The 26,150-nt window shown below is 39.2% G+C and overlaps 1 protein-coding gene across 2 annotated transcripts in view; it reads left to right on the plus strand.

The window, feature by feature from the left end:
• Positions 1–995: 995 nt before the first annotated feature.
• Positions 996–26,150, plus strand: part of gabrb2b (gamma-aminobutyric acid type A receptor subunit beta2b) — an 82,155-nt gene continuing 57,000 nt past the window's right edge. The window contains exons 1-3 of one of the 2 annotated variants that reach the window (XM_085174431.1): positions 996–2,349; positions 2,491–2,582; positions 3,122–3,189. In XM_085174431.1, the coding sequence (XP_085030557.1) occupies positions 2,267–2,349; positions 2,491–2,582; positions 3,122–3,189 (243 nt within the window). In that variant the 5' untranslated portion in view covers positions 996–2,266. Of the gene's footprint in view, positions 2,350–2,484; positions 2,583–3,121; positions 3,190–26,150 lie in introns of both variants that reach the window. The other variant, XM_085174430.1, reaches the window with a different exon arrangement.

Below are 26,150 nucleotides of genomic sequence, written 5' to 3' on the forward strand. Positions count from 1 at the left end.
ATCTTGATTTTCCAAGTCCCTAAATTTCGTCCTTTTTTTGTCTATAGTTATAGCTGGGCTTTGTGCCAGAAATAATTTTAGCAAGACCAAATAAATACCTTACAACTATAGCAGATTTGAAGCACAAACGTATCTATGGTGGCTTCCAGTTGGCAAAAATGGGGACAAAGTCATTAAAGCACCATAAAAATAATTTGAGTTTGAATGAATTCAGCCAAAATAATGGTGGTAAACATTCTTACGGGTGACCATGTAAAGTGGAATGCCAACTGTTAACTACCCAAGAGGAGCACAGTGATATATGAGTTTTCAAGGCTTTATAAGGACCAAAGCATCTGTGCATGTGTTTCAGTGTAAAACTGTACAAAGACTTATTAGTAAAACAGGCCAAAAGCCCATAATGCTAATGTGCAAAACTTCAAACTTGTTCAGGTTTTTTCTTTTTTTTAGGTAGGATTTGTGCATTTGTGAGAAAAAGATGATTTGCAAATGGCCAGTGTTCATTAAAGACTATTGATTGAAATGATTGTACCTCCCTGTAGTGAAATGCAAGCTACTTCATAACTTACAGCAATAAAAAATGTTTGGTTTTGATGTATGGGGTTGTATAAAATTAACGAAAAATAAATAATAAATCTGGCAACCTAATGTTTGTCTCTTAACGTGTCATATCAGCCCCCTGCAGATAAAGTTTCAGTGTGTGCAATGGGGCTTCAAATATACCCCGATTATTATTCGATTTACTTAGACTTTAAGTTAAATTTACTTTGGTTTTTGTTTTCAGATTTTTGCACAATTTTTAGTTGCAGAAACGCCATCAGGTCGAATAAGGTGCAAAAATTGCACTTGTTGTCTTGATAATACATGGATTCCATTGATTTATGTGAATAAACCACAGTAATGAATAGAAGTCTCAATATGAAGAGAGTTGTGCTTTGAATTGAAGAGAAAATTCAGCAGCTTCCTGGCAGGATCCCCCCACCACCACTACCACACACACACACACACACACACAGCTGTGAATCGCTACTGGACTCCTACACGGGGCTCACTGCCTTTTGCATCCGCCTCTGATCCCACCATATTCATGACGCTTCGTGTCCGAGTTTACACAGCGGCGCACATCCTGCTTACCGGTGCGTGGAGCCACCAGCGTGCACGGCTGTGTGAGACGCACAGAGTGCAAGCTTCAGCGCATAGTGCTCTCCTCCATGAAACCCGCTTCCAACCTCGAGGCACTGCGCTGGCAAGGCGCTTCCCAGAATGTAAAGCCAAGCTGCTCTTTTTGTCAGAGGCCTCAATGCGTTGAGGTCGATGTGTGAGCAACTGCTGGTTTAGACACGATATACAGGGGAGAGAGGGAGAGAGAGAGCTCCATGGACAGTGTCAAGGGGAGCGGCTGACTGAATTCACTGGTTTAAGCATCATGGACAGAGAGGCTTTTTTTTTCTCTTTCTCTGGGCGTTGAGCAAACTGCGGACCTGTTGTGTACCCCAGCTGTAGGAAAAGTTTTGTCTCCTGGTTTGGACAAACAATGTCACTGATGTATACTCATATCTGATAATATTTGCACATATCCTATGTCGATTAGATCTTTGGTTTAAGAACGTATCATATATATCCTTTCCTCTTCACCGGGCCAACGCTTAGGTCTGTGACCATTTCCAGAATCTATAAAACTAGATTTTAGTTAAATGCTTCACCACAGTGCTGCTGTTTCACAAACAAAGATGCTAAATTTAGAATATGAACTGTGTCGTGCAGACTTCAACTGAGAGCTACCGAGTTGCTCTGCAGGAGCAAAGAGATTTAGTGCCTTCAGTGGTTTGCTCGGGGACTGACGAGTTGGCTAACTGATGTCCAGAAAAAAAGCTAGTGGAAAGACACAACCACACCCACAATTTTCAGTAATCTCACGAGTGTCGAACTATCGCTTTTTCTATCACAGTTGTCGCTTTTTAAACAACCGCTCAACGTGTAAAAAATCAAAACACACGCCCACGCATTCTCTCTCTCTCACGCATATCCAAAACAAAACAAAAAAAGGAAAGAAACGGGGAGACCCCCATATGCCCCTGAGCAACCTAAAGTCTTGATTCTCCTTTAAATTTTCTCCTAGATTTGCCAGTACCATCAGCGGCAGCGGTGCTGCCTCTCGGTGTTGTGGTCGGGAGTACGCATGCGCCCGGCATTGGAATTACTGCGCTGGCAAGAATAAGTTAGACCTCGTCTTTCCTAAAAGAGCGAAAAAACACAGAGTTTAAATATGGTAGTGTTCAGAAGACGAAGAATGATGTGTTTTATCGTCTGCTTGCTCCCCGTCATTGTGGCCATGGTGTGCGCTCAAAGGTAAGTGACGGAGGATGCTCCACTCGTTTTACTAAGTGTATTACAGACGGCATGGGGAATACTTAGGCACTTCTGTTTGAAGAATATATCCTGTTTGAATCTGATTGTCTCTTTCTGTGTTTTCTTCGTCCATAGTGCCAGTGTCAGTGACCCTAGCAATATGTCTTTGGTCAAAGAAACGGTGGACAGACTGTTAAAAGGTTATGATATACGATTGAGGCCAGATTTCGGAGGTAAATATACTTCTATTTTCCGATACTATGTTAAAGGCAGCGCGTTGTCAGCCTGTGAAATATTACAGTTAATGTGTTAACTGGGCAGTTTTAAGCAAGTAGGGGGGAAATATATCAGCTTTAGAATGACAGTGTAGATAAAATACGACTAACGCCAGAACACATGTGGATGATAAATTGCACCAGCACATTTATTTGAATGACGAGTCTCCAGAGTTGGGGGAAAAACAGTACCTGCCCATTTTTCTTAATATTAACGTCCAACTCAGGCGTTTATTGTCACGGAAATACGTTAGAACTATCTGAGCTAAAGTCAGCAACTTTTAGAGGTAATACCAATACTTTCACTGCTGACCAACGCATCTAATTCCAACCGAAATGAACACTGTAAACTATTATTCAGCTGACAAGAGCTAAATTCACAACTGTATGCTTCCTAGTCACGCACTCATTATTAACCGATATGTCAGCGAATCACTCGGGCTACATCTGATGTGCAGTGTCTTCTTTTTTGTGTGTGCTTGTTTTCATCTGCCCAGGTGCTCCGGTTGGAGTGGGAATGAATATAGATATAGCCAGCATAGACATGGTATCAGAAGTCAATATGGTAAGTAGGCCATTATCACCTCTACTTTTGGGACAGTGTGTGACGATAGTGATAACTGTTATGCTTAAGCCTATGGTGGGAGATGCCCACCATAGGCTGTGTGAACGTGCCAGATCAAATCAGTGGGTGTGAGTTTGAGACTTCAAAGCCACTGATCATTGTGTGTCATGACACGAATTAAACCTCTTTGGAGCTTTTAAATTGACTGGAATAAATGGACGATTGGTTTTTGGTCTTTTAAGCTGATTGCAGCCTCATTTTCTGAGCAAAAAGGCTGCACAGCCAAGCATCACTAACCTAACACAATCAATTGTTTTAGGGAATAAAGTTCAATCTGCATACATGGCACGCACCTGCAGTGTACTTCCATCTATCTTGAGGGAAGTTTTGATATTAACAAAAGTCTCAACGCTGACAAGATTTTATGAAACATCGTTTTTGACGAGTCTGTCAAAGCTGGGATTTTGCTAGTAATAGTGACAGTGGAGGAACTTCAGCAGCTGTAGCTAGAGAGGTGATTAAGTTTCATACAAGTGCGCCTCCTAGTGACGATATTATAGAACATCGCCTCGGTTTTGAGAGAAACAGAGACGTATTTTATCACACTGGAAGGTCAGCTTGACACTTATATACTTGACACTTATATATATATACTTATATTATAATACACCAAGCAAAGGGGAGCAAAAATGATATTTATGATGTTATGCATTAGCTTTTGATAGGTGCATTGTCACTCCTACATTTTTTTTAAAAACTTCTTTTCTTTTAATGTTTTACTTCAACAGTGGGAGCTGGCACATTAGTATTTACAACTTTTACATGAAATGTCTAGCTGTGTCCTGCTGCACCAGTTGTTTTGGTGTTGCTATCTGTGATATGTTGCATATGTTTCACTCTAGGAAATTGTGGGCTGCAGCACCCAAACACTGTCGCTTGTGTTGTTATCTCCGTGCCTCTGTTGATTCGCAAGAGTGAGAAAACAGATGATAATATGTCTATTTGCATGTATTTGAGGACTTGCACAATCAGTCACACACACACCCACATACACACACATACACAGGTACGCACACACGTGCATACACAATGCAAGTCTCCGGAGCCTAGCACTGTGGCTTTGAATTCTTAATTAAAGCCATGTTTTCTCCATGTGAAGGATGTTGAAAGCTGCCTTACATAGAGGTTGTTCATGTATATGTACTTGTTAAAAAGAGTGTAGGTTCAGTACTGTACTGTGCTAAAATAAGATGTATTTTCAAGTATCAAATGCAATCATGATGTTCTTTCCATCCTCATCCAGATTAATTATAGAATAACGAAGCATGTGAAGATGTTTATGCAATTTATAGATGCAGGCTGGTTAGGAAAAAAGGACACCATACCATGTGTTACTAGTGATTCACATTATTTTCAAACTCATTAAACCATGTTGGGCCCTTATGCCCCATGGATGGGGAAATTGTCATCCAGGATGACACGATAGAAGTGTTTCATCGTAGCAAAAAGTTATTATTAGAACATCCTTATACTTTTCTCCTATTTTGATCAAGTCTACCCAAATGGCAGGGTTCAGGTTCCCACAGCATAACAGGTCATTACATCACCTCACTGTACATTGGGGGTCGAGCATCATGGTTTTTCATTTAATTTGTGTCCTCTCTGTATATTTTCTCAGAAAATACACAACAGCAGGAACTTATTATTAAATGACAATAGTGCTAGAAAGTAAATAATGATATTTATGTTATTTAGATTACATGGAGCCGTGCGGGAAGCAAATCAGGAAACTGTAATAGATTATGAGCTAGATACCATGGTGTGCCAAAACTATTTTTGCTAATACTTTCAACTCCCAACAACATTCAGAAAAAAAACTGACCTAACCAAACATCATTATTCTTGCCTACAAGCACACCACAGCTGGGATTTATATTCATGCACCCCCACACGGACAAACAACAACAAAAAAAATCCCACTCTCCATCTAAACACAAAAAAGCTGCTTCTTTTGATCATGTGAAGCCTTTGTTAGGTTTGGCCTACTAAACACCCTCTAATGTGAAAGCAGAGTCATTACCACCTGACCCACTGGAGTCTCATAAAAAGAAGAGGCCACATGTGTGTGTAATGGTCTCGGCATCTTTGATCTCTTGTCTTCCTCTAAATGTAGCCACTTTTCAGGATAGCAGCTGGTGTAGAAGCACTTTCCTTTCTTCCATTTCCTCTACCCCATCTGGCTCTCTGTCTGCCACTTATTTCAGTGCAGGGATAGAACCTCCCTGTGTACTTTCTTTATTGAACGGAAAAGGGTTGAGGGTCGAGGATAATGGAGAGATGTCACAGAGGAATGCATCCAGCAGAGCTGCATTTATCTTCATGGTAGAACAGAACATCCATGTTTTGGTATGTATATATCAATTGAATCTGCTAGTCTGGCATTACTCTTTGTTGGAGGCCTCACATCTGAAGCAGAGACACCAGGTGATGACATATGTATTTGTTGACATTTTGCAAAAGACCTTTTAAAATAAATACATCTTTTGCCCCATTTGTCCTCAGTGTCGTAGATCCATTTGCATCAAACTCACTTTAGATGAGTTCTCAACCTAAATCAGCCTTTAAGCATGGGTGGCCGTCTCTGGTATTCATCACATAACCCCTCATAATATTTATGAGGGGTTTTAATATTAAAACTGTACATGCATATCTTCACTGATGATTGTGCCATGTAGAAAACTGTATTACAAGGTTGTTTTTTTTTAGGATTGCGGCTTGACAATGAAGAGGATGTGGCCAGTGAAAGGTCACTTGTTCCTGTGTTTTGGACCCAGTGTCACAATCTTTGGCTTGGGACTTTGGATATGATTGTCTAAGACCTAGGGGTCACATTTTTCACTTTTCAGTATGTGACATAAAGAGACAGAGAGAGAGACAGAGACAGATAAGAGAAAGAGCTCTGACATTAACAAGTTACCATGTGGAGAGCCAGCAGCGGTGCTGGTGTTGGAGGGAAGGTCATGTACCTAGTGCTGCAGAGGGTTCATTCTGCGTGACTCAGAGGTGGACATACAGAGAGGGACGCACACTCGGAATACCAATGACATGTTAGACATTCAACCTAAGGCAAGTGGCTTGCAAGCCTTGATTCATGTTGTGGTCAAAATAAAAAAAATAGAAAAAATAGTGGAAATTAAGTGGGAATATAGAGGCATTAGTAGATCTCCCTTCAATCCTCTCAGTAATTGTCTTCTGCTTCTCTGCTGCTCAAGTCTCAATATTTACTTTTGGTTTAGCTCCTGAGCACTTTAAGTTTAAGCCAGCAGTTTTCACAGGAGAAAAATATTCCTGTCTGAGGATGAAGAAAAGTTCTTATCCCCTTCCAAAAGGCAGAAATACCATTATTGATGCACATAAAGGTCGAAAGGAGCTTATTGATTGTTGGAGAGGGACTGCAAACTTCAGACCCCCTTCAATTTTGGTACCACCTCTCAGCACATCTGGTGTAAATGCATGAAGACTGTACTGAAAACTCTACTGCTTATACTATATATCATAAAGATACATTATAATGGATGTTGGCTGAAAGGCAGGAGATTATTGCTTACCACATGATATTAAAAAGGAAGAAAGATTGTGATAGCACTTATGTGCTATTGCACAATATCTCATCCCAGACCTAAGAGCTTTAAAATGATATTAAGCCTGCTTCTATAGATATGTCTAAATCTATGTCACAGCCACCTTCAGTAATCTGGATAGAGCTGTATACCAATGAGCAGAAGACGTATGGAGGAATGTTCAACCGTGTCAGTATTAGTTTAAATAGGTTTCCATGACATGGGTTTGAACATTGAAGAACACTTAGTATAAAATGTCAGTGGGGAAGAAAACATCTGCTTAATCAGATCATAATAAGGTTAAACCAATTGATGGGTGTCATGTAATCTTAGAAAATAATGAGCCCCACTAAATCTATTTTCATTAAAGAATACATCAGCTCTATTGTCTTTTTTTTGTCAAAGCCCACACACTTTGGCAGGGTTTCACCAAAGCTATACACAGGTTGATTGCTGCAGGCTTTGCCAGTACTCCAATTATTCCCATACTCCTGCTCCATGGTTGTTGCATAGTAACTAATGAAAGCGCAGAAGCAATGTGTGAAGATTCACAAAGTGAAACACCTTTCATTTGTGGAAGGAAATAAAAAGAAATGTGCTAAAACTCAATCAAAATGTGTGAATTTGTGAAGACACACCAATGTTTTTTGGTGTGTAAAGTGTCAAATTAAATGTGAAACTATTAAATCATCTTTGCTCAGGTATAAATTTGAAACAAGCAATTTAGAAAATATTGGTAATATTTATTTGAGTTGGAAATTTTGCAACTTGATGGCATACTTTGATTAAAATGACTAAGAAAAATCGTCTTTTTTCATTGTAAAAGTTATAACCATGCCTCTAACTTTGGGAAGGCTATAACTAGTCAAAACTTCTTCATTAAAAGTTACACTTGCTAAAAGCTAATTGAAGTGCCTGGTGTAGTGAAGTGGCTTCTTATCCTCAGTCTGTGAACAGACATGGACATACTTAAAATTTAGAGTGTCTTTAATGAGAAGTACAGTGTCTCTGTGTTTCTCCCATGCACATGCATACATTCGCAAATCCAAAGCCCTCGCTGGTCTATAGTCATGTCTCATCTCATAAACTGGTATTTTAACAGATCCTCAGTGAAGTTGTTGGAATAATGCAAGAGACCAGAGTCCAGACAAATGCACCCATGGTCACATTCAGGGTTTTTATTTATTTAATTAAGAAAACAAGCTGAACACAATAATTGTACAGTTGCAGGCCATAAAACTACTTTATAAGCTAAAAGAGACTATGGACAGATGCATTCATAAAGGTTTGCATTGTGCGTTGCAGTCTGCCACAGTAACTTTTGCTTCCAAAACCTACAACATCTGAAGCATCCTTAATTTGTAGTATTTAATCAGCTGATTGTGAAAGCACTGGAAAATGTTATGTAAGAATTGTGAACAACCTTGATATATGAATAGAAGAACACATTTGGAAATAAAAGACCTCCTTTATTGTATGTTGATGCTACCATGTTATTTGGTAGGAAAAGCTTATAATTTATTTGTGAATACTTTCAGGTTTGTTTACTCTATTGTAGCAAAAGTGTGGAAGGGGAAAAAAGGCTGATATGGAGGTCAGTCCAAATAAAAATATTTATCACAGTGAGTATTTTAGTGAAACGTGTTTACTCATACATTTATATTCACAGGGAATATTTTCAACTCCCTCATTATTAAGCTGTGATGCATTTTGAACTGTACTTGTCTAATAAGTTCCTGTCCTTGGCATTCACTTGTCTCTCCCACTGCTTCCAGGTGTAACCTGTTTCCTTGGTATAGTTTGTTCTTCAGACAGAAACCCTTGTGTCACAGAATATTCCCCACCCTCTCACTCTCTTAATATTTTCTTTCATGGCAGTTTTCATTGTGATACTTCTTTCCACCTGTAAATCTGGCCATGACTTTCCTCTGTCTAATCAGCATAAAGAGGAAAAACATAAAACGGAAATGGAAATTCTTCACCTTGCATAGAAAACAACAAGTAAATATGACATTGTGCAGAGGATGTTGGAGATGAAATTGTGTTTTAGTGATGACATGGTTAGACCCTGTTCCTCACTGGAGAAAGATTCTAGATTCTGAGGCATTTCTGTGTGTTAGTACGTTCTCCCTCTGCATGTGTGGGTGCAGCAACATTTTTCACAAGTCCAAAGACGTGTATATTAGGGTAATAAGTGATTCTATTTTGGCTGTATAGTTGTGACTGCTCACATTCACACCTATACCCATGTCGCTGTGTCTCTGTGGTAGACTGGCAACCTGTCATGGGTGTCCCCCACCTCTTTCCTATGTGTGATAGGCTCCAGCTCTGCCTATGATCCTGAATTGGATACATGGTTATGAAAACAGATGGATGGATGTCAGCCTATAGAGTTTTAGTAATTTATTTACAGTTAAGTCATGGGCCACTTAAATCTTGTTAAAAAAAGGCATAATTTATGTGGGTGTTTGTGTACACAACATAGGATTACTTTTTTTAATGTCAACAATAAGAACACATAACCTACAGGTAGGTGTTAGCAGAAGCTATTAGCAGAATATAAATGAGGCTGAAGCTAATAATTGTGTTTCTGCGATAAGACCATGATATAATAAAGCAGGTAAACAGAAATAAGGTTCTAAATGATCCTCTTCATTAGGGAGATTAAGAAAATAAATATAAAACTTGAACAGAATAAACATAAATGAGGAATTTCCTCCTTTGATGAGCACTGTACACGATAAAGTGATCACCGAGGATGTGCCTCACCAATAAAATACCAGTAAAAAAAAAACATGTGTCAGAGCCTTAAGACTCTGTTTGTTGGCTTTATGAATATAGTATGTAAAGTAAATGTAAATTCTTTAACACATACAAAGCAAGTAAACATGTTCCATCAGTGTTCACATATTTTGGAAACTAGTTGGAATTATTCATTAGTAAACTTCTTTATTTTAAGTATTGATTGTTTCAGAGACAGGACATGGACATCAAAAAGCACTTGTAATGCAATTTTATTAAATGTTATCGTAAAATATTTTACAGTAATAACAAAAAAGATTTCCACTCGTGTTATCTTTTAAAAAACAATTGCAAATTTAACAAATTAACATATTTCTTAACTAGACCACTTACCATTCACACTGTGTCTAATAGCAATTAAAAGCAACTAAAGTAGTACCAAACTGAGCGCCATGACACAACTGCCTAGCAACAACTGTTATAAAGAGAGTGCTGAAGGATCTCCAATCTGGATTGCTGAGTGTAGCCTGAAGCTGTAGAGAAGATCGAGTATTTAGTTGCTCAATAAGCAAGCTAACAGTTGGAACCAAAGTCAATCAGATGTAGCAAACACATTTAAAATGCCGTGGGTAGGCAGTAAATCATAAAGGAGGCTGATGATCATATAAGCAGGTACAGACAAGTGGAACACAGTGAAGGCTGCAGCAACACGGGAATAAGACAATTTAGGCAACCAGGAAAATGCTTTCTATGTGCTATTAATTTCAGATAAGGTAGAAAGAGAGGTCATTGTGATCAGTGTCAAGAAGCAACAGGAAAATTCAAAAACAGTGGCCATGAAGAAAGAATGACACAGCTGAAAGTGATATTATATTACTGAGAGCACAGGAAATAGTCAGAGGCAGAGGAGGGAGGAGAGAAAGATGGAGCAGCTGTCCCCATGACAAGATTACCACAGGTTTTTGTGCAGTCGAAATCTCTTAAGCCGTGTGTACAAAGATGTCTGACTAAATAGTGACTAAGGAGTTAGCTTGCCATTATTTCTCATCTCACTGCAGGTATCTTTTTAAAATCACACAACTCGTCTTTACAAAACCTGTCCTCAGCCCCGAGTTATGATTCAAAAGTAGTTTTTCGATCACTGTATTTAATTAGGCGTAGCCAAGTGTTGAAAAGCTTTCACTTGGGCAGTCTCACAATCCCTTTTTGCAGATGATGTGGTTCTGTTGGCTTCATTAGGTGTTGGCCTCCAAGTCTAAGGCCATGGTCCTCAGCTGGAAATAGGTGGAGTGCCCACTCCAGGTCAAGGATGAGTTACTGAAAGAAGGAGTTTAATTATCTCGGGGTCTTGTTCACGAGTGAAAAGAGCGGGAGATCAACCGACAGATTGTTGCAGTGACTGCAATAATGCTGGTATGTCCATCGGTTCGTCATTCTAAAGAGAGAGCTGAATGTAAAAGCCAAGCCCTCGATTTAACGGTCAATCTATGTCCCTACCCTCACCAATGGTCACAAGCTTTGTGCAGCGACTGAAAGGAAAAGTAAACGGATACAAGCAGTGGAAAAGAGCTTTCGCCAAAGGAAACCTAGCTTTTCCCTTAGAGATAGGGTGAAGAGTTTGGCCATCCGGGAGGGGTTCATAGTACTACTCCTACACAGCAAATCCAGCATGTCCAAATTAACACTGTCAGATTTGATTTCAACACTTTTAAAGTGTCTATATGGGTCCACACCAGAGAGTGTTAATTTAACTCTTTTTGGAGAGTTGGTATGTTAACTCTGATTTAGTGTTAAACACCAAATCTCTCTGGAGTTGATAATTTAACACTTGGTGTTAAGAGTTTATATATTAACTCTCAAAGAGTATTTTAGTTTAACTACGTAAGAGTTATCTTCTAATTAATTCTAAAAAACGGGAATTTTACTGTTCTGAACTTCTAGAAATTTCTTTTGGAAATAAACATTTACTAAAAAGACGCAATGGTTTTTGAAAAACATTTATTCTGAACTGTGCACCACAATTTCAAAACATTTTCTGAAAGATGTAACAGTGTACATGTTCTCACTTTCATTAGAATTTCATTTATCAAAAGGTCTGACATAGGTGAGCTGGTAAATGCAAATAACAGCATTCTCATCACTTATTTCAATAAATACAAAATACAATATGCATGTCCTTCATTCATCACTTTGTGGAACTTCAACGCACTTCTGCTCTCCCCCATATTCCATCTTCACAAGCATATCCTATGTGGAGATTGAAAACAAAATTAGCTGACACTAATTAATGGCACAAATCAATTGCAGCACAGTAAAAAAAAAAAAAAAGGAATCCTTTGAGCCATTACTTGTGTAAAGTATTTTCCCAAAAGACAAGGACACAGACAACAGGTAATACTGAACTAAATGTAAAACCTCAACCTTTTTCATTTTTACCTAAACCGTGTGCACAAAACTCTGGAGGAATCTAAGTGCTAACGTAGAACTCAGTCGGGACTCGGGACATCTGCTACTGCTGTTTGCTCGTTTTTTATGGGAGATCGTTTTCAGGCTTCAAGTAGCACCATTATATCAACATTTCACATTCTAGACATTGTTTTAAGTGTATTTGACCAAGAAATTTGACTGAAAATTCACATGCAAGCTTTTTTTCAAGGCTGTGGTATTTGCCCGCAAACAATACCTTTCAGCTAGCTAAAACAGAATATTATGCTATCACCGAGCAACATGGCTAATGCCTTTCACACAGCTTTGTCTCAACTCCAAAGAGCCACAGAAGTAAAAGCTAATAACAATAATTGAAACAATCTTTGAAAACATGACTTACCAAGCATGGCAAACAACTCAAATATGTAGAGCAAAATGTTCTGAAACGGCTTCACTTCAGCTTCGATTGGAGCCGTGCTGGGGGCGGAGTCTGTGAATTTACTCTATTGGTGTCATAGCCCCTGTAGGAGTTCAGAGTTAAGAGGTCAAGAGTTAATGTTTCCATTGTAACACCTCCAGATTTGAAATAGAAACACTCATTTTTAACACTCGATTTTAACTACTATTATTTTACACCTCAGAGTTACATTAAAAGAATGTGACTCTACTTAGAGTAAAATTAACTCTAAGACTACTAACACCAAAACATTTAACACTTTTGAATTTGCTGTGTACAAATTGAAAGGAGCCAGTTGAGGTGATTCGGGCATCTGATGAGGATGCCTCATGGGCGCCTACTCGGTGAGGTGTTCCGGGCATGTCCCACCAGCAGGAGGCCATGGGGCAGACCCAGGACACGCTGGAGAGATTATATCTCTCGGCTGGCCTGAGTACACCTTTGTTCCCACGGACAAACTGGAGGTGATGGTTATCCACTTAGGCTCCTGCCCCGTGACCCAGCCCCAGATAGGTGGAAGAACATGTATGTATGGATGGATGGATGGTATTTAATTAGGTTCAAAGTTTAGGCACAGTTCACAGCCTTGCTATACTTAGCCTCTCACTTTTCATCCTCTTCCATCTTAAGGTTAAAAGTGTTGAACCTTAAGCTGTTAAAAAGTTTCTGTGCTGGGTTGAATGCAAGCTAAACAGCAAAGATGGTTATATTTACTGCCAGAATACCATTGTCTTACTGCACTTTGCCTCTCTGCACTCTTTCCTGTTAAGGAAACTGGATAGGCAGAACAAAGAAAGGAACATATGGAGATCAACACTTTCGCAAATGCAAAAAAACAAACCCACTAAAACTTTTCAAAATATTAAAAGCTGGGTGTCCCATGGGTACACTAAATTGTACATTGAGGAATCCTTTAAGTGTTTGGCCACTGCATTTTCACGTCTTGGTATAACTCAAATCTGGTTATCTTTGAAATATAATCAGCTGAGTTTCACACACCCATCACTGTATCCACACATGCACCAGAAATGTACTTCTTAGATTTCTATTAATATTACAGACATTGCATATTGTACAATTAGTACCATAGCTCTAAATGTCAAGGGAAGGAAGGCGTGTAATCAATTCCCTCAGGTTAAACAAGCTCACTAGTTAAGCATCTGATTCACTGCTGCCTGTGACAGAGAATGATGGGCTGGATGTTCAGACAACAGCACATTCCCTGCAGCAGTAGGTCTGACATCATCTTGTTTTCGTGTCGGTGGGCAGAGCAGGGCGATTTAACAGCATATTGCCACTGTTCTATTGAGTATTGCAAGGTAATAATTTCTACCCCTATATTATGTTGCTCTGTTATATTTTCTCATCTGTCTCTCTCTTTCTCTCTCTCCCTCCAAAGTGTATCTCTCATTTTCATTTTTTATATGCCTATTTGATAATGACACAAGGCTGAGGCCCTGCTGCAGGGGGGATTAGACAGAGTTACAAATCAAAGTGGGTTAATCGGCTAGCCTACCATTTTTGCAGGCATCTCTCAGTTCAGTGGTCCCACTACTCCATTTGTTTGTGTGTTACTGTAGTGTTTGCGCACAACTGCTCAACGTTTTTTTTGTTTTTGTTAGTTTATTCGTTAAAACAAAAATGAGCAAAAATTATCACAACATACTTCTTTTGAACTTTTTATGGACTCACCTTTGGAGAGACAAATTAGGAGTGACAGTACAATCAACCATCTGCTTTCAGGATATAAATCCAAGATGGCTTGTGTGGTTGCATACAAAGTCAGTTGATGAGCATGGTTCTGGTGATTCTCCTGCCTTCAGGTTTGGACGTTGTGGACTCTTTTTTTGGAGACTGCTGTTTGATTTTTTGTGTGCAGCAGAAAACTCTCCACGCCAGGCATCATCCTGCACATGAAGATTGGGTCACATTCAGAGCTCTTTGCACAAGTTTGAAGTCCATGTTTAAATCACAAATCAGGATTTGCAAGTTTAGTCCTAGACTTCCAAGGAGAAAATGTAGCATGAACTATGTGCTGAGCTTTAGAACCTTTTTATTCAACCCCACATACTGATGAATATTCTTAAAATCCTGTTAGTTGCTGAAAGTAAGACAGTCAGCACAGTGTGGAATGGACTGGACTAGGACACAAACAGGTCTATAAATGTTTAGTGGCAGCTATTTTCCTTTGATTGAAACAGTTTTTTAGCCATATGCTGTCATGGCTGGATGCCAGGTGACTATTTATGCATTAAAGATGGTATGATATGTCTCTGACACTCACAGTTTACTGTGCACACATTTATCTTCAAAGCTGAGAGCTGCACAGTATGTTGTGTCACTGAGGTTGTGTTACAGAAAAGCAAAAGTTACACTGTATCTCTTAGCGTGGCCACTAAGAGATACAGTGGTTTAATCCTAAGACAGATGCATATAATACTCATAGTCACAGCCACATTTGGGTGCACTTTCCATTTTGCCTGCTCTTTTTCTTAATAGGAAGGGCATGAGTTGAATCACGATCGACTCTGTGTGTTCAAAATATGAGTGTTAGTGTGTAAGCATTGCTGTCGAGTGTTGTGTACCAGGGATAACACTCATCACTGCGTGGGATCTATTTTTAGGTTGTTAATCAAGTAACATGTTCTGACTGACACACTCAGTATGATATCCCATGAAGTGTGAGTGCAGGGAGATTGCTTCATTTTGGCTCATCCCACCGCAGTGACCTACCAGAGGTCAAAATGATGTGTGTGAGAGTGCAGATGCAAGTCTTTGCTTTAGTGCCTGTTGTCAAACAACAAAATAGCTCTGTACAGTGTGTTCCAGATGCAAAGGGTGCCAGACACATTTACAGAGATTTGCTTCTCTTTATTTGTATGTGTTTGTTCTGTTTAAATGCATCCCAAAAATTGGACAAGAGGGAAGGGTAAAGATATGTTTTTTTTCTAAAACGTCTATTATGAAACAAGAACGGTCATGACACAGAAAGATGCCGTAATTATCCAGGGAACAATACGATACAGCGTAGCCACTCACATTTAGTACAACCTTTTGAACAAAGTTAAACATGTCAGTAGGGCAAAATTTTAGAGTGACATGAAGGTTACAGGTTATAAAAGTCAGATGACATTTATAGTCATCAGAACTAAGCAAATAAGACACTAATAATATGTAATATACAATTGTTTGTTTGTTTTTGTTTTTCATAATTCTATAATGACTGATGAATTAAAGCCAGTTAAGCACCTGCACTACAGCAGGTAATGTTTGAGATAAAGAATTAGCAGTTACAAAATCACCCTCTACTGACCAATCAGTGCTCAGGAAAATAACATAACCATACACAGAAGACCCCTTATCTCCCAGTGATAGGACAGTAATAGGGACTAAGTTTTTTTTTAAGTGTTAAAGGTGTTGTTCTTGTTTTTCTTTCTGATTAGCAATATATAATGATTTGCAAGATGGACATTGTAAACACCTTGACCAAAACACAATTGAAAAGTGTTAATTATAACACATAGACATGGACTTCACACCTGACATTTGAGGTAAACAATGATATGACAGGCTACCCTTACCACAGCAGTCAAAACATTTGAGTTGAATCACATAAAGACTAGGAAAATGACACAAGTCTTTTTTTTTTTCTTACTGTCAGTTTATTGTTAGTGTAGATGTTATTCACATACATTAAAATACAGTGTGTACAAAAGCGTGGCCACTAAGAGATACAGTGGTTTAATCCTAAAACAGGATAACTATTTCCATTTGCTGACTTTTAATCCAAATTTATAGGCAAGCTGAGTCTACATTTGATAACCACCATAGTGTGACCACATTGCTGAATTGCTAGTATTAAGATAACTGAGCCCAGATAAGAAAAAGTTATCCTGGGTATGCTAAACTTGCTTTGCAAAAATTCTTAACAACGCTATTTTTTTCCCCCTCCTATTATCAGAGAATAATGATCTAATCAGTGATACCTGTTTAAATACAACAGTAATACTTACCGGGGTGCTACATTAGGAGTCTAAATCGAATCACTATTTCATTAAAATTATTTCATTTTACCAACCAACTGAGAATGTTGTCAGTTGCAATAACTGAAATGTATAAAAAACCAAATGAGAAAGTTATTTGGAAGATTCTTGACGCTAATCTTTTAATAAACCTTACATGAGGCCAGCAATTACAAAGTTACAATATTTTTTTTTCCTTGTGTATATTCTTGTGTGTATATATTTTCATCCTTCTCTGATTAAACAGATTTATTAACGTGTTTGTGACTGTTTATCTTTGCTATAAATTTGACTGTTGGTCACATGATTTGCTTCATGTCTGGCAATAACATCGATTTTACAGTGTGTGAAAACTCATGATACTGGCTGTCAATGGAGCACAGGACTATATTCTACTTTATCGCAGCTTGTCAAAATACGAGAAGTTGATAATGGCTTGGCAGGAGAACCAGGGGGTGTGGATTGGTTTTCACAGCAGTTGAACGTGGCACAGAGTTGATAATGGGATAGCGTTGAGTGGTGTAATGCAGCAGTAGCACTTGGCCTAAAGGATATGTTTGCTCTCACTTCTGTCTTATGGGAAAGCATTTTAGCATTGTTACTTTTATGCAAGTTACAAGTTTAGTTTAAACTTAGATGGCCATTTTTCGGTCCAAAAAAACCCAAAACACAAACAATACAAGCTTGTTGATCATAGTCTTAGGTATGGGCTAGGTATGATTTTCCTTCTCGTATTTGTTTCCAACAAGATAGAACAAGTTCTGTGGTTGCCTGTTGTGCCATTAAAGGGAGTTTTATGTCCAGCACCCGTGTTGAATATGAATCATGAAACAATTTCTATCTTATTCAACCTTGCATGGACAGCTGTGATAAAGTATGAAATGAGTCTTTTGAAGGGCTTTACCTTTTGCTGTTGCAGATTCTCCCTCTCGTACGTCTCTCTCTAACTGTGATTTGTGTTTATGTATGTATAATATAATAAGTACATTTTCTAAGTTCAATTCCATTAACAACAACATGTAATTTATATTACATGGCAAAGAAACTATTATAGGGAAAACGCCCAACAATCAGTTGAGCAAACACCTATGAGCAAGCACTTGGTGACAATGTGAAGGAAAAGAAGAAACCTCTGGAAAAACCGCTATCAGGGAGGGGCAGCATGCCATGTTGTGCCATGACCATTTGGGAGATCATGAGAAAGAGGGGAAAAAAGAAAAGCTTAGAGAGAACGGACAAAACAAATACATTTTATATTGCAATACTAACAGTTTCTTGATTGATAAATGGTGGTACAACTTGATAGCCAGAATAAAGTACTGCACTTTTTGTCACTCCCATATATGAAATAAGGTTTGTTTTCTGCACATTGCAATGGCTTAAAATGTTCACCAGACCTTTGGGAATTTGTGAGATCCCTGTCGAAGTTACAGTTGTAGATAAACAAAAGAATTCTCTTCAAACAGTTGTATAAGGATCGAATGGCTCCTAGCAGCGGGACAGATACCACATGCTCCCAAAGCACCTCTCACAGAACGCGCAAGTGACACAGTCGAATGCCTTCTCCAAGTCCACAAAACACATGTAGACCACTTGGGCAAAATGTCATGTACTCTAAAGTATCATTGAGGGGGTAAGGAGGTGTTCCAGTGTTCCATGACCATGGACATGGACATGACCAGTTCTTTTCCAGCACCGGGGGGAACGTAACACTGGCATAGAGGCTGAGGAGTGTGATCCACCTCTAGTTGGAGCATATCCTTCGGTCCCCTTTTTCAAAAATGGGAAGCACTACCCTAATCTGCCAATCTAGAGGTACTGCACCTGATCTCCACTAAACATCGTGGAGGTGTGTCAACCAAGACAGCCCTACAACATCTAGAGTTTTCAGGAGCTCAGGGCAAATCTCATCCACCCCAGGGGGCCTGCCACTAAGAAGTTATTTAACTGGCTCAGTGACCTTGCCCCCAGTGATGGACGAGTCATCCCCCTTGTCCCCAAACTCTGCTTCCTCTATGGAAAACTTGTTGATGGGATTAAGGAAGTCCTTGAAGTATTCCTTCCACTGTCCAAAAATATCCTCAGTTGAAATCAGCAGCACTTCACCCACACTCTTCCACCATACACAGTGCAAAAAGAGAACCTCCTCAGTCGCCTGACAGTTTGCCAGAATCTCTTTCGGGCAATCCAAAAGTCTTTTTCCGTGGCCTCTCCAAACTCCTCCCACAGCCGAGATTTTTCTTCAGCCACCACCAAAAACCACATTCTGCTTGGCCTGTTGGTATCTATCGGCTGCCTTTGAATTCCAAAGGCTAACCAAGATGGATAGGTCTCCTTCATCAGCCTGATGGCTCTGTTCAACTCCAGTGTGCACCATCTGGTTTGGAGGTTACAACCATAGCATGCACCAACCACCTTGCGGCCACAGGTCAGTTCAGCAGCTTCAGCATTGGAAGTGCTAAACATGGTTCATTAGGACTCAATGTCCCCACTTGCTCTTGGAACAATTCAATTCAATTCAATTTTATTTATATAGCGCCAAATCACAACAAATGTCGCCTCAAGGCGCTTCATAGATACAGAGAAAAGCCCAACAATCATATGACCCCCTATGAGCAAGCACTTTGGCGACAGTGGGAAGGAAAAACTCCCTTTTAACAGGAAGAAACCTCCGGCAGAACCAGGCTCAGGGAGGGGCGGCCATCTGCTGCGACCGGTTGGGGTGAGAGAAGGAAGACAGGATAAAGACATGCTGTGGAAGAGAGACAGAGATTAATAACAGATACGATTCAATACAGAGAGGTCTGTTAATACATAGTGAGTGAGAAAGGTGACTGGAAAGGAAAAACTCAATGCATCATGGGAATCCCCCGGCAGCCTACATCTATTGCAGCATAACTAAGGGAGGATTCAGGGTCACCTGGTCCAGCCCTAACTATATGCTTTAGCAAAAAGGAAGGTTTTAAGCCTAATCTTAAAAGTAGAGATAGTGTCTGTCTCCTGAATCCAAACTGGAAGCTGGTTCCACAGAAGAGGGGCCTGAAAACTGAAGGCTCTCCCTCCCATTCTACTTTTAAATACTCTAGGAACAACAAGTAGGCCTGCAGAGCGGGAGCGAAGTGCTCTAATAGGGTGATATGGTACTACAAGGTCATTAAGATAAGATGGGGCCTGATTATTTAAGACCTTGTATGTGAGGAGCAGGATTTTGAATTCAATTCTGGATTTAACAGGAAGCCAATGAAGGGAAGCCAAAACAGGAGAAATATGCTCTCTCCTTCTAGTCCCTGTCAGTACTCTTGCTGCAGCATTTTGGATTAACTGAAGGCTTTTCAGTGAGTTTTTTGGACATCCTGATAATAATGAATTGCAGTAGTCTAGCCTGGAAGTAATAAATGCATGAACTAGTTTTTCAGCGTCACTCTGAGACAGGATATTTCTAATTTTAGAGATGTTGCGCAAATGGAAGAACGCAGTCTTACATATTTGTTTAATATGTGCGTTGAAGGACATATCCTGGTCAAAAATGACTCCAAGGTTCCTCACAGTGTTACTGGAGGCCAAGGTAATGCCATCCAGAGTAAGAATCTGGTTAGATACCATATTTCTAAGCTTTTCAGCGCCGAGTACAATGACCTCAGTTTTATCTGAGTTAAGAAGCAGAAAGTTAGTGGCCATCCAAGTCTTTATGTCTTTAAGACATTCCTGCAGTTTAACTAATTGGTGTGTGTTATCTGGCTTCATGGACAGATAGAGCTGGGTGTCATCTGCATAGCAGTGAAAATGTATGCTATGTCTTCTAATGATGCTGCCTAGGGGAAGCATGTATAATGTAAACAGAATTGGTCCTAGCACCGAACCCTGTGGAACTCCATAATTAACCTCAGTGTGTGAAGAGGACTCTCCATTTACATGCACAAATTGGAGTCTATTAGATAGATATGATACAAACCACTGCAGTGCAATACCTGTAATACCTACAGCATGTTCTAATCGCTCTAATAGAATATTATGGTCAACAGTATCGAATGCTGCACTAAGGTCAAGAAGGACAAGCACAGAGATGAGTCCACTGTCAGAGGCCATAAGAAGATCATTTGTAACCTTCAATAAAGCTGTTTCTGTGCTGTGATGAACTCTGAAACCTGACTGAAACTCTTCAAATAAACCATTCCTCTGCAGATGATCTGTTAGCTGTTTGACAACTACTCTTTCAAGGATTTTTGATATGAAAGGAAGGTTGGAGATTGGCCTATAATTAGCTAAGACTGCTGGGTCTAGAGATGGCTTTTTGAGTAAAGGTTTAACTGCAGCCACCTTGAAGGCCTGTGGTACATAGCCGATTATTAGAGATAGGTTGATCATATATAAGATCGAAGAATTAATCAATGGCAGGACTTCTTTGAGCAGTTTTGTAGGAATGGGGTCTAAAAGACACGTTGATGGTTTGGAGGAAGTAATTATTGAAGTTAACTCAGAAAGATCGATTGGAAAAAAAGAGTCTAACTTAACATCAATGAAACTAAGAGTAGCTGTAGATAATATTACATCTGTGGGATGATTATTGGTAATTTTTTCTCTAATGATAAAAATTTTATTTGTGAAGAAGTTCATGAAGTCATCACTAGTTAACGTTAAAGGGATGGTTGGCTCAACAGAGCTCTGACTTTTTGTCAGCCTGGCTACAGTGCTGAAGAGAAACCTGGGGTTGTTCTTATTTTCTTCAATCAGTGATGAGTAGTAAGCTGTTCTGGCTTTGCGGAGGGCTTTCTTATAAAGCAACAAACTATTTCTCCAGGCTAAATGATGATCCTCTAAATTTGTGACACGCCATTTCCTCTCCAGATTACGAGTCATCTGCTTTAGGGTACGTGTTTGAGAATTATACCACGGGGTCAGGTACTTCTGATTAGAGACCTTAGTTTTCACTGGAGCTACAGTATCCAGAGTCGTACGTAGTGAGGAGGTGAAATTATTAACAAGATAATCGACCTCTGTTGGGGTAGCGTTCAGATAGCTGCTCTGCTCTGTGTTGGTACAGGGCATTGACGATGATAACAGTGGCTGGATTATATTCTTAAACTTAGTTACAGCGCTTTCAGAAAGACATCTACTTTGATAAAGTCCACTCTCCACTGCTGCGTAATCAATTATTGTAAATGTAAATGTTATCAAGAAATGATCAGACAGGAGAGGGTTTTCAGGAAACACTGTTAAATGTTCAGTTTCTATGCCATATGTTAAAACAAGATCTAGAGTGTGATTAAAGTGGTGGGTGGGTTCTTTTACATTTTGAGAGAAACCAATTGAGTCTAACAACAGATTAAATGCCATGTTGAGGCTGTCATTTTTAGCATCTACATGGATGTTAAAATCACCCACAATAATTATTTTATCTGAGCTCAGAACTAAATTAGATATAAAGTCTGAGAAATCAGACAGAAACTCTGTGTAAGGCCCAGGTGGACGATAGATGATAACAAGTAAGAATGGTTTCTGAGTTTCACAGCTGGGGTGGACAATGCTAAGCATCAGGCTTTCAAATGAATTAAAAGTCTGTCTTGGTCTTTCATTAATTAATAGACTGGTGTGAAAAATTGCTGCCACACCACCCCCTCGACCTGTGCTTCGAGATTTCTGGTAGTTAGAATGACTCGGGGGTGTTGATTCATTTAAACTAACATAATCATCCTGCTGCAACCAGGTTTCTGTAAGGCAGAGTAAATCAATTTGTTGATCAATTATTAAGTCATGTACTAACAGAGACTTGGAGGAGAGAGACCTAATATTTAATAATCCACATTTCACTGTTTTACTCTTTGGTTCAGATGTGGATACTGTATTGTTCTTTCTTTGTGATTGTTTAAGTTGTTTGTTGTTGAACACTGTTGAACATCTGCCAGAGGTTGGACTTGTAGATCTCATGGATGGGGGCTTCTGTCAGGTGTTCCCAGTTTACCCTCGCTATACGTTTAGTGACCCCAGGTGTGTCCAGAATCCTCCCCTGTAACCTGATCTAACTCATGGCCAGGTGGTGATCAGTTGACAGCTCAGCACCTTTCTTCATGTGAGTGTGCGGAATATATGGTAGCTCTTATGATGCGATTACAAAATTGATCATCAACCTGCGACCTAGGGTATCCTGGTGTACATGCACTCATGGACACCCTTATTTTCGAACATGGTGTTTGTTATGGACAGACTGTGGTTTGCACAGTATCAAAACACCCCTTGGGTTCAGATCTGGCAGATCGTTCTTCCTAATCACTTCCCCCTCAGGTCTCACTGTCATTGCCCACATGAGCGTTGAAGTCTCCCAGTTAGACTACAGAATCCCCCAGGTTGGTTCCACATTAGACAGATCAAACCACACAAAGATATTCAGCCTTTTGGAGTTGCCATATAAGACCTCAAACCTTAACCAAACAGACATGATCTCAAGGGACTTATTCACATTGGACATTCAAAGAATATGGCTTCACTAACACAGCTGTGTGAAAACGGATTGCTCTATAGTCATCTTGAATAGTATGCATGATTAAAGTTTCCTATTAAAAGTTAATGTTTAAGTAGCTGTGGCCAAAGGAGATTTTATTATTAATTAAATATCAAAGTTCAATGTTTTTTGAATGCCTAATTGGTGTATTAGTAAATGCACACAAATCTAAGAAACTTACCTGTTACTGTCTTCTATGTACTTTTTGAAGCAGATACTTAAATATTTTTAAATGGAAGGCAAAATATGAAAAAATGTTGAATTGTATTTTTATTTGTAGAGCACTTTGAGCATTAAGGCTATTATGATCTATTTGCTTAGGATCTCTCCCGCACTATCATATATGGACTTGCACCTTCCTAAAAAGTGATACATTTGCAACCTATTACATTTAGTTTCAGTGAAAGCAATACAAGTTCAAGTATGTAGGTCATCTGTTTCAAATCATCATTTGTTCGTACTTAAAATGGCTTTGCAGTTATCATTCCACTTTATGCCCTTCCCATCACTGATATTTTATATATTTTTGGTAGTGTTGTCAAGACGGATAGAATTATGGTCCAAAATAACACATTTCTAGTGTTATCCTTGTATGTCATTGCCCCACATACACATACATACATTTTGGCACTGACACCCCTAAAGCACCCCTGTGTGTATTGTAGGTCAATCCAGCTGTGAGGAAATATTGCTTCTTCAAGGGTATCCTAGCTCAAGGAGATACTGTATTCAGACCATCAAATCTGAAGTCACTAAACTATGTGCATGGAAAAAGAAAGAGACATTTGCTCCTAGCTACATAGGGAAACTGGAATAAACTGTATTTGTGGGTCATCTTTATAGCCAATTTTTTATGCTCACTGTGGTTGTATATTTTCCTTCGATCTGGAGATGTCTATATACTGCATTAGCTCACTGTTGACAATGTGTATGTGTGCTGTGTACTTCTTGTTACACAACTTGAATAACAAACAGGTTCTTCCTCAGTTCCCCAAACGTCCATAATGCATGAGATGCTGGAGTCCAGTAGATCAGCATATTTCTATGTGCATTGTATATGTGCTGTAGTAAAAGGATAGTTGTAGAGAGCCTCAGTAGCATCAGAAAGGTAGATATTTGACAAGTTTTCAAATGAGTATATGCATGCAGTGTGCACCACACATTTAGCTTCACGAGACATGCAGCTCACACACATATACCTGCCCACACACACATACCCCCACCCAAAACCCCCACATGCAATCTTTGAAAGCAGGAGCGGTAAGTGGAACAAATAACATGCACTGAGACCGACTAATTTTTTTCCCCTTCATCTCTTTGGCTAGCTAGCCTTCTGATGTGAATGAGATTGAAAGCTCCATCAGCTACACCCTGTCTTTCAGTGAAATTCAAAAGCACCCTAATAATCTGCGTCCTACTCTGTCCTCTCTTCTCTTCCCCATCACCCCCCACTGACCCCCTCTCTGAATTGCCACTCCACTCTACTACTCTCCGGGGATGCAAAAGGGCCTGCAGATGCTCCAATCGTCTCTAATAAATTGTATGTAGTCAGTTACGCTACACAGCTGCCAACTGGCAAAGATTTTAACCTCTGCTTTGGGAGAACTCTGGGAAATAAAGGTTCCTCTAAATTCAATTCACCTTCAGCGATGGCTTTTGAAAGCTATGTCCAGGCCAAGCTATGTCTCATTCTTCCACGGATTTTTTAGTGCACTCTCTGAACACCTTGATTGCACACTCATTCTTGGAGGCGACCTCAACCTTGGACTAAATGAAGAAATGGATAGGCTCAACACAACAGGAACTCAGCGCAATTGGCAATCCACAAATATAATCAAACAGTATATGAGCGACTATGGCCTTTGCGATGCATGGCGCTCCCTTCACCCCAACAGTAAGGAATATACTTTCTTCTCACATGTTCATCACTCCTACTCTCGTCTGGATTATTTTTTGGTCAGCAGCTCACTGCTGAGTGACATTTCAGACACTGAGATTCACCCTATAGCTGTCAGCGATCATGCTCCTGTATCTTTAACACTAATGCACAAGAATAATACTACGCCAAGTAAAAACTGGAGATTTAACACATCACTACTTAAAGATGAAGACTTTATTAAATATTTTAAAAAGGAATGGATTTCATATTTAGACTTTAATGACACTCCCGGAACATCTGCTTCTGTTCTATGGGAAGCAGGAAAAGCTGTGATGAGAGGTAAAATAATTTCTTTCTCATCACACAAAAAGAAAGAAGAAAACAAAAATATTCAGGAATTAGAAAAAACCATCAAATCCTTAGAAGAAGCCTACGCGTTCCACCAAGATCAAGAAATAATGAACAAAATATGCAAAACAAAACTAGAATTAAATGAAATTATTAATAGAAAAACACAATTCCTTGTACAAAGACTTCGCTTGCAGAATTTTGAACACAGTAACAAATCAGGTCGATTTCTAGCAAACCAGTTAAAAATAAATAAAGAAAAAACAACTATATGTGCTACTAAAGATTTATCGGGGAACACAATATATGACCCTGGAAGAATAAACAACATTTTTAGGGATTTCTATGAAACTTTATATTAACCACAAATAAACCCGTCTAAAAATGAAATTGATTTGTTTCTTGACAACGTAACTCTTCTAAAATTACTAGACAGTCAAGCAATGGCACTGGATTCGCCACTGACGCCAGGTGAACTCCAGGAAGCCCTGATAAGTATGCCCAATAACAAGGCTCCAGGTCCAGACGGCTTTCCTGCAGAATTCTACAAAGAATTCTGGACAATTTTGGCACCAGTATTCCATAGATTGTTGCAGGAAATCAAGAAAAATGGCAGACTACCACCAAATATGAATTCTGCCAACATTAATCTCCTGCTAAAACCAGGAAAAGACCCTTTATTTCCCTCAAGTTATCGTCCAATATCCCTTATAAATGTAGACCTTAAAATAATCTGCAAAGCTCTCTCAAAGAGATTAGAGAAAATAACCCCCCTCTTAATTCATCCTGACCAAACTGGTTTCATAAAAGGTCGGCACTCCTCAACAAACACTCGTAGATTACTTAATTTAATAGACTACTCATACAATAAAAACATTGAAACCATAATATTATCTCTAGATGCAGAAAAAGCATTTGACAGAGTTAACTGGAAATTTTTATTTGCAACTTTACACAAATTTGGTTTTGG

Source organism: Neolamprologus multifasciatus, chromosome 10 (assembly GCF_963576455.1).
Source record: "Neolamprologus multifasciatus chromosome 10, fNeoMul1.2, whole genome shotgun sequence".
NCBI lineage: Eukaryota > Metazoa > Chordata > Actinopteri > Cichliformes > Cichlidae > Neolamprologus > Neolamprologus multifasciatus.